The 14,963-nt window shown below is 49.9% G+C and overlaps 1 protein-coding gene across 4 annotated transcripts in view; it reads right to left on the bottom strand.

Annotated features, from left to right (window-relative positions):
* The window catches only part of UBA1 (ubiquitin like modifier activating enzyme 1), a 69,922-nt gene that overhangs the window by 42,364 nt on the left and 12,595 nt on the right, over window positions 1–14,963 (bottom strand). Inside the window, exons 1-3 of one of the 4 annotated variants that reach the window (XM_077463253.1) lie at window positions 9,706–9,841; window positions 3,579–3,686; window positions 3,435–3,493 (exon numbers count right to left, since the gene is read on the bottom strand). In XM_077463253.1, coding sequence (XP_077319379.1) covers window positions 3,435–3,490 — 56 coding nt within the window. In that variant the 5' untranslated portion in view covers window positions 3,491–3,493; window positions 3,579–3,686; window positions 9,706–9,841. Of the gene's footprint in view, window positions 1–3,434; window positions 3,494–3,578; window positions 3,687–8,835; window positions 8,858–9,020; window positions 9,506–9,705; window positions 9,842–14,963 lie in introns of those variants that run through there. The other 3 variants (XM_077463249.1, XM_077463252.1, XM_077463250.1) reach the window with 3 other exon arrangements.

Here is a 14,963-nt window from a genome sequence, read left to right as displayed (position 1 = left end):
TCAGAGTCAGGCAGGGGCATCGTCTGGGCGCTGCTCCAGCCAGGAAAGAGCAGCCGAAGGATCTTCAAAAAAGTGAGCCTTGCCGTCACGCACAACGCGGAGCCGAGCAGGGAACATCATTGCGTACACCAGATGACGGATGCGGAGTTGGCGCTTGACCTCCGTGAACTGGGCCCTCTTCTTCTGAATCTCAGCGGAGAAATCCGGGAACACCGCGATACACTTGTCTTCGTAGGGGATATTACCCTTCTCCCTGGTGAGGCGCAGGACCGCGTCCCGATCGCAGTAATTGAGCATCTTGGCGATGAATGTGCGCGGTGGGGCACCCGGAGGCGGAGGTCTTGAGGCCAGGCGATGGGCACGCTCGACCGCGAAGGTGAGCGAGAAGGCCTCGCGACCGAAGTTTGCAATCAGCAGACGTTCAAGGAATGCGGGGGGGGGGGGGGGGGGGGGTCTGAGCCCTCTGCTTTCTCAGGCAACCCCACAAAGCGAAGGTTACAGCGTCGCATCCTGTTCTCAAATTCGTCCTGTTTGCACAGGACAGCAGTGAGCTGGTGCTGCAGTCTTTCGGTGGAGATCTGGAGGGGAGGGATGTCATCCTCCACCTGCCCCAGCCTGCGCTCCGTTTCACCGACCCTCTCCCTCAATTTGTACAGATCCTGGCGGATGAGGGAGATGTCAACTTTCATCTCCTCAATCCTGGAGGTGAGAGAGGTTCAGCAGAGGGTTACGGCCTCGAGAATGCGCGCCGTGTCGCCTGAAGGAGGATTCTCGGCGGCCGAGCCCGGGGCGGCGCCATCTTCCTCCACGAGGTCCGGAGCGTCCGCGTGGAACTTTCCCAGCTTAGCGAGGGCTCCCTGAGATTTTTTCGGCGGTGACATGAGCACGGGCGGTTCTCCCGAGGGAGGCAGAGCAGTGCACCGGGTAAAGGAGCCAATTGGGTCCGCAAGGATGGTAGAAAGGATGAAGGGCAGCCGGAGCTCATGGAAAGAGCGTCCTACACCATGCAGCTGCAGGCCACGCCCCCCGTAATGTTAATGTTTAACAGTGTATTAGCTTAAAGCTACTGCGTTTTTATTTGAAAAAAAAAAAAAAAAAAAAAAGTGTAAAATATTGCATATTCAGTTGCAACTATATGGCCACCTGCAAAACTTTACGGGCCAAAAACAGGTATCAGCCGATGCACTGACGTCTACCTTTTAGAACTTGGATAAACGTATTGGCAGACGACCAGGTCGCCGCCCTACACACCTGGAGCGACAGACGCTTGGTGTCGGAAGGCCCAAGACATCGCGATTGCCTTTGTGGAGTGGGCCGTAACTGGAAAGAGGGGCCCCTGCCCCTTTAAGGCGTAGGCTTGTACTACAATCTGTCTGATCCACCTGGAAATGGTGGCCGATGAGACCGCCATGCCTTTGTTGGGACCAGCTACCCCGACTTCCGAAAGGTAGCAGTGGTAGACAAATACACTTTCAGAGACCAAACCACGTCCAGAGCGTGAAGGGCCACCTCCTTAGGGTGTTTCGGTCTAGGAAAGAGGTGGTAACACCATGTCCTCGTTAATGTGAAAAGCCGAGACCACCTTCGGTAGAAAGGATACCCACCCGGCCACATTCAGCTCGGCCTTCCAAACTGAGCATACTCGTTGATGCCACATCAGTTCTCATCCATGCCACTACAGTGGCTCACAAAAGTGCAATAGGTAGACAAATTAGATTTGAAACTTATGTCCCTAGAACATCCGACGGTGCTCCCTGCATGTGGCCACGCTGTGGAAAAGTCTCAGACTTGTGGTATTGCCATACGCAGGAAGAGTAGGAGAATCTATTTTGTGGTGTAATTTTTGGTATGTACATGACTTGTTAGAAACATTGTGTAAAATATAAAAGCCTTTTCATTTTGTTTTCTTTTCAAAATGGGGTAATTTTTGGGGCATTTCCATTGCCCTGGATCTCCAGGGCCTTCAAAAGTGTAAGAGGTAGTCAAGAAATTATATGTATAATTTATGCTCCAAGAACACCTGACGGTGCTCCCTGCATGTTGTGTCTCTGTATGTAGCCCCGCTGTGTAAAAGTCTCACACATGTACCATCGCCATACTCAAGAGGAATAGTAGAATGTGTTTTGGGGTGTAATTTGTGCTATGAATATGCTGTATGTGAGAAATAAACCTGCTAATATAACAATTTTGTGAAAAAAAATAATTCTTGATTTTGCAAAAAATTTTGGGGGAAAACGACAACTTCAAAAAAAATAAATAAATAAATAAATAAAAAAACTCACCATGCCTCTTGACACCTTTTTGGAATGTAGACATGCCAAGGTATTATTTGTGGGGTATTTGTACTTTCCTGGCTTGTTAGGGTCTCAAGAAATTAGATAGGTACTTCAGGTGTGATACATTTTCAGAGATTGGCACAGCTTGTGGACTCTAACTTTCACAAAGTTCAAATACACCAACTTGGGTTATTTTTACCAAAGATATGTAGCGGTACAAATTTTGGCCAAAATATACCAAGAAAAATTACTAAATTTTATAAACAGAAAAGGATGTCCCTTTAACATAAGCTGGTGATCGGCTTTTATCCTCACAGCACGAGGAGGGAAAAAAATAAATTTAAAAAAACCCACAACACACGATTACTGAGCTTTTGTTTACATCATGTGATCTCAGCTCTCACTGGCTGACAGCTGATCACATGGTAAGGGGTCAGTCCCTTTACAGATGACGGAGGCACGCAAACGGACCACGATGTCAGGGCTTAGCAGCCATGATTATCGTGGTCAGTTTGCAGAGGGGAGGGCATAGCTGTCAGGATCAGTCGGGTATTTCAGATAATACAAAAGTCCAAATGACACTGCACAAGCACTGTGCTGTATAACAGGCTCCAAGGAAACAAGATCTTTATTCTTTTGTGCTAACACACTTTAAGGGATTGCCCATTTGGTTTCAATTTTCTACTGTCCTATTCTTTTGCATCTGGAAAAAGGTGCTAGTTATCCATGGGCTAGTCTTTATGGAAAAGTGACCAGAAGTGCCGTCTTTGGTTTCAAGATACTCATGTTAGCTTTTTGCAGAAGCAACCAACTAATAAGAACCTATATAGAGACTTGTTAGGTTACAAACTGCTTCTTTTTCAACAGATTAGAAACCCTGTCAGTTTTGCCATCTAGGGAGCAATTATAGAGATTTCTGGTCACTTTGTTTCGGGGACAACCCTCTTACCAGACAGACGTGAAGGAAAATCTCCAAAAGGAGCATCCAATGGGAGTTGTAATCCTCCTCACCTGGGAGAGGCAGCGAGTTAAAATCTCCCCAATAGAAAAAGAAAGCAAAAACCTTACAGGTTCCATCCTTTCCCCACCCTGCCACAACAGAAGTTTCATCTGGTCTACAGATTCAATTAAGAGGCACACAACTGAAAGGATACTTACAGCTGACGGGAATAGAGACCCTCATCAATCTCTGCTTCAGTGCTGTTTCGAGCCATTCCCTGCAAGAAAGCCAAATCATTAAAATCTCTGAAGACCGGGATAGTATTTGATAGTTATTTAAGGTCTTGTTTGTGGGGCACTTACGTTGGCTGACAGTTCCGCTACTGTGCTCACATAAACAGTGGAGGAGCTACTTGAACCAGTTTCCGATACAGCCACACGTCGCTTCTTGGACAGCGGTGAGGTGGACCTCTAAAATTGGAGAATATGAAGAAGTCAGGATAGAGATAATCTGTAGTTGCTTGCTTCTGTTAAGTATGAGCCAACAATTAACCTTTCCTACTATAAAATACAAATCAAAGTATGGAATGCTGGAACTGGAAGCTCCAACACCTGAAGTGCAAAAGGTAAAACAGTAAAGACATAATTTGTTAAAAAAGATCTTGCATTAAAGCAGTAGTAAACCACAGCAGTTAGACAAAAATGTTTCCATGTAAGGCAAAGGCATAACATGTTAGTATGCATTGCATACTAGCACATTATGAAATACTTACCTTGGAATGAACTCCTTCAGCAACATGATGTCACTGATGGGGCTTCCATCTTCCCCCGGTCTTCCTTATGGGTGGTTTGCGAGCTCCAGCTGCATTAGTGGTCGAGTCACAAGGGCATCACTTGCACGCGGGAGCGCTCGGCTCCGGCATGGAGCTCTGAAGATACGGCACAGTATTCCAGACCTTCACAGCACATGTGCTAGTGACATCACCAGCTGCATCCAGTGTAAATATCTCCTTAAAAAGGTGCACATTTAGGAGATATTAGTTTTACCTACACTGCAGGTAAGCCTTATTAGAGGCTTACCCGTAGACAAAAATCACAAAAGCGGACTTTGCTATTGCTTTATCACTACGATTTCCAGTCAGCTCATCTAGGCACCTTTGACTTCATTCAACCTCACTGCAGGGTCCTTGGGAAACTAAGTATTCAAAAACATGAGCTACAGTACAGCGTTGGGCCTAGGACCATCAAAGACTGTCACATTCTACTCCATATCCATAAGTGCAAGGTGTCACTCCCCTTGAGAGGCAACAAAGATGGCTTTCCTCATCTGCATGCTGGTTCTAGATGAATGACACAAAGTACGGAAGCTGATGGATAATGACTGGTTGTTATGGATACTTATCAGCCAGGCAAAAAAGGTATAAAAAAAAAAAAAAAAAAAAAAAGGGAAAAGAAAAGCAAATGGCAGCTCATTTACTCTGACAGGATTACATAGGGCAAAACACAAGTGCTGCATCTCTAGTGACCTAACATTGCAATGTCAGCAAAGTATGCAACAAAACTACAACCTCACTAAGCACTTTGTGTACAGAGTCATTCAATTCACTAGGCCTCTAGTGTCAAGACTAGAAAGAGGAAAACTATTACCAATAGGAGGCCAGGTCAAGCAACAACTATGCTGATCCAGATTACATCCATCTGAAATCAAGCATCTTATCGACTGCCATCTGCAGCAGCTTTAGGCTACATTCACACTAGACACGGTCAGACTGCGCTGGACAGCTATTCCAGCACCGTCCCAGTGCTGTAGGCTGACATTACAGAGCCAACAGTCACATGTTCTTCTCCCTGAAGACCCAGAACGGAGTGATCAGCGGTCATGTGATCACTCGGTTCTCTATGTTAGAGGCGGCAGGTGACAGCCGATGCTTGGATCCATGCTGCAGCCCAATACTTTCAATTCTTTTGAGTCACAAACCTGAACAGTTTTGGTATAAAGGAGTGTCAGAATTTCTCATCTCCATTCTTGCTGCTGGTCAGTGACTCAAAAAATAAAATTAAAAACACACACACACACACACACACGAGCCGAAGCCTCATGACAACCAGGAAATTAGCATTTTATGGACAGATCAGTAATTGCAGCCTACAAATTCTCACTTTGTCAACACTGGGGGGAAAAAAAAAAAAAAAAAAAAGTTTTCCCCAATTACCAGTAAATATAAACACAATGGACATGGGGAAAACCAAAAATTGTGCACAATAGTGTCAATCACCCACACATTACTGCAAATGTACTCACAGAAAATAAACTTAAAAAACCCTTTGGTGCTTCTCCTCCAACCCAACACATGCATGTCCCTGCCACTATGCATGAATGGCAGAACTCTATAGAATAAAAATAAATAAATAAAAAAAAAAAAAAAAAAGTGATGCCAGGAAAACCTGCAGCTACAATGCCAACATTAATTCCTAGTTGATGGAGGAGCTGCATGTAAACTATGATCAATGTGATCTGCTTCTAGGAAGGGAGATTACACCAACAAATGAGAAAGCAAAAGCCTTAAACTATGATGCTGCACAAACACACCATCTGTCATCAGCTGGAAATCCCCTTTGCTGCTATACGGGCCATGACCTCGAGTCACAGGCTGGCCACTAAGGGGTTAATCCGTACCAGGAAGAGGTAATTGGAGCTCGGGGTGGGGTCCGCTTCACACCAGACGCCCAGAATGGGAATCTGATATTTTATAAGTGATTAAACTCACTTTGACTAAAAATATATTGCGCTACAAAACTGTACTATGCTGATCCCCAAAGTCACTCAGCCAAGGGCTGGCAGAGCGGCTATCCAGAAGAAATGCATGAAACCTGGTTACCATGACTCAGGGTGGAGGCAGAGGGCACAAAATCTACTTGATGTAACCTGTATACCTATTAGAAAGACACTTCGCTGAGCAACCTGCCAGAACATCAGAGGTGCTGCGACCCCCCCCCCCCCCCCATGTGACCCTCTACTAGGATTGATGGAAACATGGACTTGGCTCAGAGGTTACATCCACCCAGAGCAGGTCACTGAAGATCAGAAGAAGAAGAAATAATGACATCAATGGCTGACCAAATCACAGCAAGTTTTTGAAGGAAGACATTTAGAAGATGCTCCACATTACACATCATTGCCACTCAGTAGGATGAATGAGATGGCATTTCACACAGAGCACGTTTACACCGATCATTCTAAATACAATACACAAGAGATAACTATCGATTATATATATATATATATATATATATATATATATATATAATCTCTCACACCCCATAGAAAACTAGATCGTATCCACCTCACCCATCTCTATATACACCGAACTGACCGCATGCCATTTTCACCTCATTGATCTCTGACTGCAGAGGCTACTACACCGCACCCACCACACCCCACCCACCACTAGTAGTGGGTGAATGTGCCGTGTTTATATCTATTAGTGCCCAGCTAGGACACACCCCCAATATCTGCCATGACAGCAAACACTGCAGTCCGTGATTGGATGAGGAGGACAAGATCCATCCGAATTATCAATGTTGGATCATTACACACAGTGCGAGGCGATCTCCCACCGCCGCCACACACACACACACACACACACACACACAGTGCGAAGCGATCTTCCAGCGCCGCCACACACACACAGTGCGAGGCGATCTCCCACCGCCGCCACACACACACACACACACAGTGCGAGGCGATCTCCCGCCGCCACACACACACACACACACACACACACACAGTGCGAGGCGATCTCCCACCGCCGCCACACACACACACATTGCGAGGCGATCTCCCACCACCGCCGCCACACACACACACACAGTGCGAGGCGATCTCCCACCGCCGACACACACACACACACACACACACAGTGCGAGGCGATCTCCCACCGCCGACACACACACACAGTGCGAGGCGATCTCCCACCGCCGCCCCACACACACACACACACACACACACACACAGTGCGAGGCGATCTCCCACCGCCGCCACACACATTGCGAGGCGATCTCCCACCACCGCCGCCACACACACACACACACAGTGCGAGGCGATCTCCCACCGCCGCCACACACACACACACACACAGTGCGAGGCGATCTCCCACCGCTGACACACACACACACACACAGTGCGAGGCGGTCTCCCAGCGCCGCCACACACACACACACAGTGCGAGGCGGTCTCCCAGCGCCGCCACACACACACACAGTGCGAGGCGGTCTCCCAGCGCCGCCACACACACACACAGTGCGAGGCGGTCTCCCAGCGCCGCCGCCACACACACACACACAGTGCGAGGCGGTCTCCCAGCGCCGCCGCCACACACACACACAGTGCGAGGCGGTCTCCCAGCGCCGCCGCCACACACACACACAGTGCGAGGCGGTCTCCCAGCGCCGCCGCCACACACACACACACACACACACAGTGCGAGGCGGTCTCCCAGCGCCGCCGCCACACACACACACAGTGCGAGGCGGTCTCCCAGCGCCGCCGCCACACACACACACAGTGCGAGGCGGTCTCCCAGCGCCGCCGCCACACACACACACAGTGCGAGGCGGTCTCTCAGCGCCGCCGCCACACACACACACAGTGCGAGGCGGTCTCCCAGCGCCGCCGCCACACACACAGTGCGAGGCGGTCTCCCAGCGCCGCCGCCACACACACAGTGCGAGGCGGTCTCCCAGCGCCGCCGCCACACACACACAGTGCGAGGCGGTCTCCCAGCGCCGCCGCCACCACACACACACACAGTGCGAGGCGGTCTCCCAGCGCCGCCACCACACACAGTGCGAGGCGGTCTCCCAGCGCCGCCACCACACACAGTGCGAGGCGGTCTCCCAGCGCCGCCACACACACAGTGCGAGGCGGTCTCCCACCGCCGCCACACACACAGTGCGAGGCGGTCTCCCACCGCCGCCGCCACACACACAGTGCGAGGCGGTCTCCCACCGCCGCCGCCACACACACAGTGCGAGGCGGTCTCCCACCGCCGCCGCCACACACACAGTGCGAGGCGATCTCCCACCGCCGCCACACACACACAGTGCGAGGCGATCTCCCACCGCCGCCACACACACAGTGCGAGGCGATCTCCCACCGCCGCCACACACAGTGCGAGGCGATCTCCCACCGCCGCCACACACAGTGCGAGGCGATCTCCCACCGCCGCCACACACAGTGCGAGGCGATCTCCCACCACCGCCGCCACACACAGTGCGAGGCGATCTCCCACCACCGCCGCCACACACACACACAGTGCGAGGCGATCTCCCAGCGCCGCCACACACACACACACACAGTGCGAGGCGATCTCCCACCGCCGCCACACACACAGTGCGAGGCGATCTTCCATCCACACACAGTACAAATTAAAGTAACACCCTTATAAAATACGAGGCGATCTTCTATTCTGACAAAGTCCGAGGTGATCTTCCACCGTAAAACCGAGCAACACAACACTATAGAGACATCTATATATTATAGAGGGGGTAATAGATCTCTGCACACAATCTATATATTATTGAGGGGGGTAATAGATCTCTGCACACACACACACTATACCATCCTGCAGGGGAGGCGAGGATCCTCGGGCTGCGATCACACGGAAATGACACCTCTGCACGGATGACTCAGGGTGTCGGGAAATCTCGGGCTGCCACTGATCTGGGAGTGACTCTGCCCCCATTACAGAAACACCCTGGAAACGCCCGATCCCCAGCCCGCCCGACACAGCGGTAAGTACTCACCAATCCCCCCGGGGCTCGTCCCACATTACTTCCCCGATTCCTCACACCCGGCTTCGGCCTAACACAAAAACAAGATGGCGGCCGCCCGGAAAACGGCAGAGAAGAGCGTAGCGCGCCCGGCCTCATCAATATACAGCAGGGGCGGGCAGCATACTGTCCAATAGGAGAAAAAGCCGCACCCACTACTCCGCCGCGTCTGCTCTGACAGCTCGGACCACGTGTTCCAGTGTAAGATGACGATCCTGCAGGCAAACTCACGTGACCGCACCCAGCCACTCCTGTGAGTTCGGATTAAAATGGCGCTGCGTTTCACACTGGAGCGCACCATTCAATTTTCACAAATCTGGACAGACGAACACTCCCCCACACGACTGACAAGCCCGCATTGGTGGTGACTCGGCTCATGTTACAACCTGGAAACGCCTGACATTCAGCACGCACACCCAAAAGGACCACTCCCTGCCCATTGGGGTTCAGCACACTGAGGTCCAGATAACCCACAACTGTCCCAGCACAGCGGCAGAGTAGTCCAGCTAACCCCCTCCTTATAATACAGTGGGAGGGTGGGCCACACTTTGCAGGGCATAGACCACGCCCCCACCGCGTCTATTCTGACAGCTGCAGATCACGTGCCCCAGAGACAGAGGCGTGGGAAGAGCACGAAACACAGGATTTTTGTACTCACCGTAAAATCCTTTTCTCTATAATTCACTGACCGACACAGCTCCTCTCAGCCATTGGGTTGTATACCTCCCCTCTAGGAGAATACTAGGCAAAGTTGTAATACAACACTCAGAACTCTCAGTTCCGCCCATGGGGGGGCGGTCCCCTCAGGTATCAACCCTCCTGCCTGCTAGCAGACCTCAGTACGCCAACAAGCAGTATAACTAAGATAAAAGGAGGGGCGGGTTCTGTGTCGGTCGGTGAATTACAGAAAAGGATTTTACGGCGAATACAAAAAAAAAAAAAAAAAAAAAAAAACCTATTTTCTTTTCTATTCACCGACTGACACTGACGTCCCCAAGCAGTGCCAAACGAGGGGTGGGAAAAACAGCATAAAAAAAAAACTTCACCCACCATGGCAAGTGGGAACAAGTAAAACTTTACAAAAAAAAAAAAAAAAGAAGAAGAAAAAAAACACACACACACACACACACACACACACACACACACACACACACACACGTGTGTGTGGAGAGATCCACCACAAAATCAGGGTACCCTCAACAGGAGCGACTACCCACAACCGCACAAAAAACTGCAGAATGTAATGCAACAAATGTATTAACTTAAAGGTACTGCGTTAGAGAGAAAAAAAATAATAAGTAAAATATTGCATATTCAATTGCAATTATACAGCCTCCTGCAAACTTTGCGGGCCAAAAACAGGTATCAGCCGATGCACTGACATCTACCTTGTAGAACTTGGTAAACGCTGGGACAGACGACCAGGTCGCCACCCTACACACCTGAGCGATTGACGATTGGTGTCGGAAAGCCCAAGACATTCCGATTGCCCTTGTGGAGTGGGCCGTAACCAGAAAGAGGGGCACCTGCCCCTTAAAGGCATAGGCTTGTACCACAATCTGTCTGATGAGACAGCCATGCCTTTCTGAACCAGCTACTGAAACAACAAGCGACTCTGACTTCCGAAAGGGAGCAGTGGTAGACAAATACACTTTGAGCCCAAACCATGACCAGAGCATGAAGGGCCACCTCCTTAGGGTGTTTTTATCCTAGAACAGAGAGATGGTAACACAATGTCCTCAATGGGAAAAGCCGCGACCACCTTCGGTAGAAAGGACGGTTGCGAACGCAACACCACTTTAGCCTTATGGATAACCAGATAAGGCGACTTGCAAGACAAGGCCACCAGTTCCGAGACCCTCCTGGCCGATGTGATGGCCACTAGAAAGACCACTTTCTGAAAAAACGTCAAACAGGGGGACACCCTGATATTTTTAAGCAGCGAATTTTGAAGCGCTGATAACACCAGGTTTAAATCCCATGGGGGTAACGGTGGACGCACCAGAGGGACTACATGACAGACCCCCTGAACAAAAGGTACTCACTATGAGTGAGACGCCAGGGGTCACCAAAAGCTGAAACTTGCCCTCTAATAGTGCTTAATGCCAATTTTTGGTCTACTCCTTGCTGAACAGCCAGCAGGATCCTGGGATATGGAAAAAGAGCGCGGATGCCAACCTTTCTCCTCACACATGGAGATGTAGGCCATCCAGGTACAATGATATATCTTCCTAGAAGATTTCCGTGCTCTCAACATAGTTGGGATCACAGAGTCCGACAGACCCGATTCCTCAACACCTGGTTCTCAATAGCCATGCCGTTAAAGCAGGATGGAGAATCGGACCTTGAGACAGAAGGCCCTCTCGTAATGGCAGTCGCCAGGGAGCGTCTGCCACTAGACACATGAGGTCTGAGTACCATGGGCGCTAAGGCCAATCTGGGACCACCAGTATTGCTGGGATCCCCTTGTCTTCCATTCTGCGAATCAGACGTGGTAACAGCTTCAGTGGAAGAAAGGCATAGATCAGCTGGTGCGGATCCCACTGAGCCACCAGCGCGTCTGACACGTCCGTCCACGGATCCCTTGTCCTGGACCCGAATCTTGGCCACCTCTGATGGAGACGGGAGGCCAGAAGATCCACGTCTGGTGTGCCTGAATACCTCCCGATGCAACGCCCATTCTCCTGGGTCCAGTATCTGGCGACTCAGATAGTCCGCCAGTTCTCCACTCCGGGAATGTAAATGGCCGACAAAACCGGTACATGGCGCTCTACCCACCGAAGTATGGGAGGGACCTCCCACGCCGCAGCTGAGCTTCTTGTCCACCCTTGGTGATTGACGTATGCCACTGCAGTGGCGTTGTCTGACTGGACCTTAAAAACGGACGTGCTTGCAGTCTCATTGACCATGTGGAGAGGCACAGCCTGATCGCTCTCAGTTCGAGCAGATTGGTCAACGAAAGAATCTGAGTTGCCGATCAGAGGCCCTGAGCGGACTTAACCCCCATTATTCCTCCCCAGCCGAAAGGGCTGGTGTCCTTTGTGATCACTGTCCACTGTAGGAGGTAGGAACGACTTTCCGGCCTGAATCACCAGGGACCTCAGCCACCAGATCAGTGACTCTGACTGGCTCACCTGAATCCGACAATCCAGGCACAACTTAGATTTGTCCCATTTAGACAAGATGTCCTACTGCAGGACTCTGGTGTAGAACTGGGCAAATGGCACAGCCTCAAAAAGGAGACCATCATCATGAGCCCCAGGACTTGCATGCAAAAGCAAAGAGATGACCACCTGCGGTACATCAGCAGTCTTACCGTAGATCTGAAAGTCTGCAGCTTGTCTGAAGGGAGAAAACTGAGTCTAGCAGCAAGCCTAGGTACTCCAAACGCTGAGTCGGTACAATCAGAGTTCTTTAGGTTCAACAGCCACTCAAATTCTTTTAGAGTCTGCATAGTGATCGCTACATCCTCCAACTCTGAGGTGGACGATGCTCTCAGGAGGAGATAGCCTAGATATCCCACGTTGCTGTAGCAACATCAAAACCAGAGCCAAAACCTTAGTAAAGACACGGGGGCTGATGTCAGACTGAAGGGAGAACCACAAACTGGTAGTGGGATTTTCCGACTGCAAATCGCAGAAACTTCTGCTGCCACAGACATATGGATATGTGCAGGTACGCATCCTGGATGTCTAAGGGCGCCAGGGAGTACCCTTGGAGTGCAGCAACTACTGGGCGACTGATTCCATTCTGAACATCTACACCTTAAAGTGATAGAGGGCTTTTGGGTCCAAGATTGGATGTACCCCTTCCTTCTTGGAAACTACAAAAACAGAAAATTGAATACTCACCTTTCCGTAATTTTCCTTTCCTGGTGCCTACCCATGGCAGCATACCAATGGTTGATGGCTCCACCCTCGATCAACCCACAAGACCACGTAATTTTTTTTTTTTTTTTTTTTTTTTTTTTAAATACAGAGTTACTCCTCCCTCAGGTATTCTTTGTAACTAGTCTTCAGAACATTAAGGATTATTGAAGGGAGGGTGTATGCTGCCATGGGTAGGCACCAGGAAAGGAAAATTATGGAAAGGTGAGTATTCAATTTTCCATGTGCCTCCATGGCAGCATACCAATGGTAAATAACTCGCTTACAGGGAGGGTACTGCAAAAATGATTTTACAGATCTGATAATTCTAAGGTTTTTCCCCCAAAATCTCAGGAGGTGAGGACTGCCGGATCTAGGCTATAGTGCGACATGAAGGTGTTGAAGGATGACCAACTAGCCACTCTGCAAATTGTCTCAGGGGAGACCCCCGCCAAGACTGCCCAGGAAGAGGCCATTCCCTGCGTCAAATGAGCATTCACTGCAACTGGGAGCCCACTAGCCCGATATGCCCTCTGAATTATTTTTACGATCCAGCTGGCTAAGGTTGTCTTGGAGGCCGCCATTCCTTTCACCCTTGGGAATAATAAACAGATGTTGATCCTTGCGCAATTGCTGTGTCAACTCTAAATAATGCCTTACGGACCTGGCCACATCCAATTCATGTAGATTTGAAGAGGGATCTTCTCCGAAGGCCGGGAGAACCCATTCTTGATTAAGGTGGTAAACTGATGGTACCTTCAGGACAAACTGATAAATAGGCTGCAGAACCATCCTATCTGGGGAAAAAAAAATGTGACGTAGGGTTCTCTAACTCCCAAAGCTTGGATTTCAGACACCCTGCACCCTGATGTGATGGCGATCAGAAATGTCGTTTTCCAGGTAATATCTTCCAATGTACACTCTTCAGTGGGTGCAAAGGGTGGACTGGCTAAGACGTTGAGGACAGCTGTCAGATCCCACTTGGGGTAAAGAATTTTCCTAGGACACAACCTTAGTACCGCTTTAAAAAGTGGTCTATGAGGGGCTCCAGTGCCCAGCGTGCGTCTTAAGGCTGATAAGGCCAAAACCTGAACTTTCAGTGTGTTAAGACCCAAGTCCAGGCCCGACTGCAAGAAGAGTAGAACATTATGAACTCCAGGGTCCAGCAGATTGAAATGGCTGGATTCTGCCAGCTGGGTGAATTTTTTCCATACCCTGTAGTAGGTGGTATTGGTAGATGACTTCCTTGCAACAAAGTTTGCATAACTTCATGTGAGCACCCTAGGCTGCCCAGTCTCTTCTGCTCAATTTCCAGGCCCTCAAGTCCAGGATCTCCGGATGCGGGTGCAAGAAGTCGTTTTGCGATAGGAGGTTGTCGGAGTGGGGAAGTGGATTGCACAAAGCCATCTTGATTAGAAGCGGAAACCATGGTCTCCTCGGCCAGTATGGGGTGACCCCCAGGAGAGTGACCTTCTCCGATGTCAGCTGCTGGAGGAACCAGAGGAAATGCATACCCCTTCAGGAAATTCCAAGGCTGGATTAGGGCATCTTGTGGATTCAGTGACCACTCGATGTTGTTAAAAGACCTTGAGAGACGATCGGCTAGTTGATTCTTGGGGGCTGGGATGTAAGCGGCCCGAAAGTCGATCAAGTTGTTCTCGACCCAAGATATAATTAGGGCTACCACACTGGCTAGGGACCTGCTGCGCATCTCCTTTTGGTTTCGAACATAGGCCACTGCCGCTCTGTTGTCCATCTGGAGCAATATGGCCTTGCCCCTGAGCAGTGGAGCCAGATGTAAGATAGCCATCCATGCTGCCCTTAGCTCTAGGATGTTGGAAATCATCCCTTCTGCATTGAATCGCCACCTCCCTTGCATTAGCTGGTTTTGGAAGTGTGCCCCCCATCCTAGTTGGCTTGCAACTAAAAGTAAGGACTGACTATGAGATGGGTCCCAGGGAACGGTGAACCAGAAAGTTGGGTGGTCTTGTCCACCACCAGAGGCTGGACTTCATTGACAAGGCGATGACTTAATTGCCTCAGGTGCTTC

This window comes from Lithobates pipiens, unplaced genomic scaffold (genome assembly GCF_037356315.1).
Source record: "Lithobates pipiens isolate NorthernLeopardFrog02 unplaced genomic scaffold, aLitPip1_a1.2 Scaffold_3, whole genome shotgun sequence".
Taxonomy (NCBI): domain Eukaryota; kingdom Metazoa; phylum Chordata; class Amphibia; order Anura; family Ranidae; genus Lithobates; species Lithobates pipiens.
This window is presented reverse-complemented; position numbering and strand designations above follow the sequence as displayed.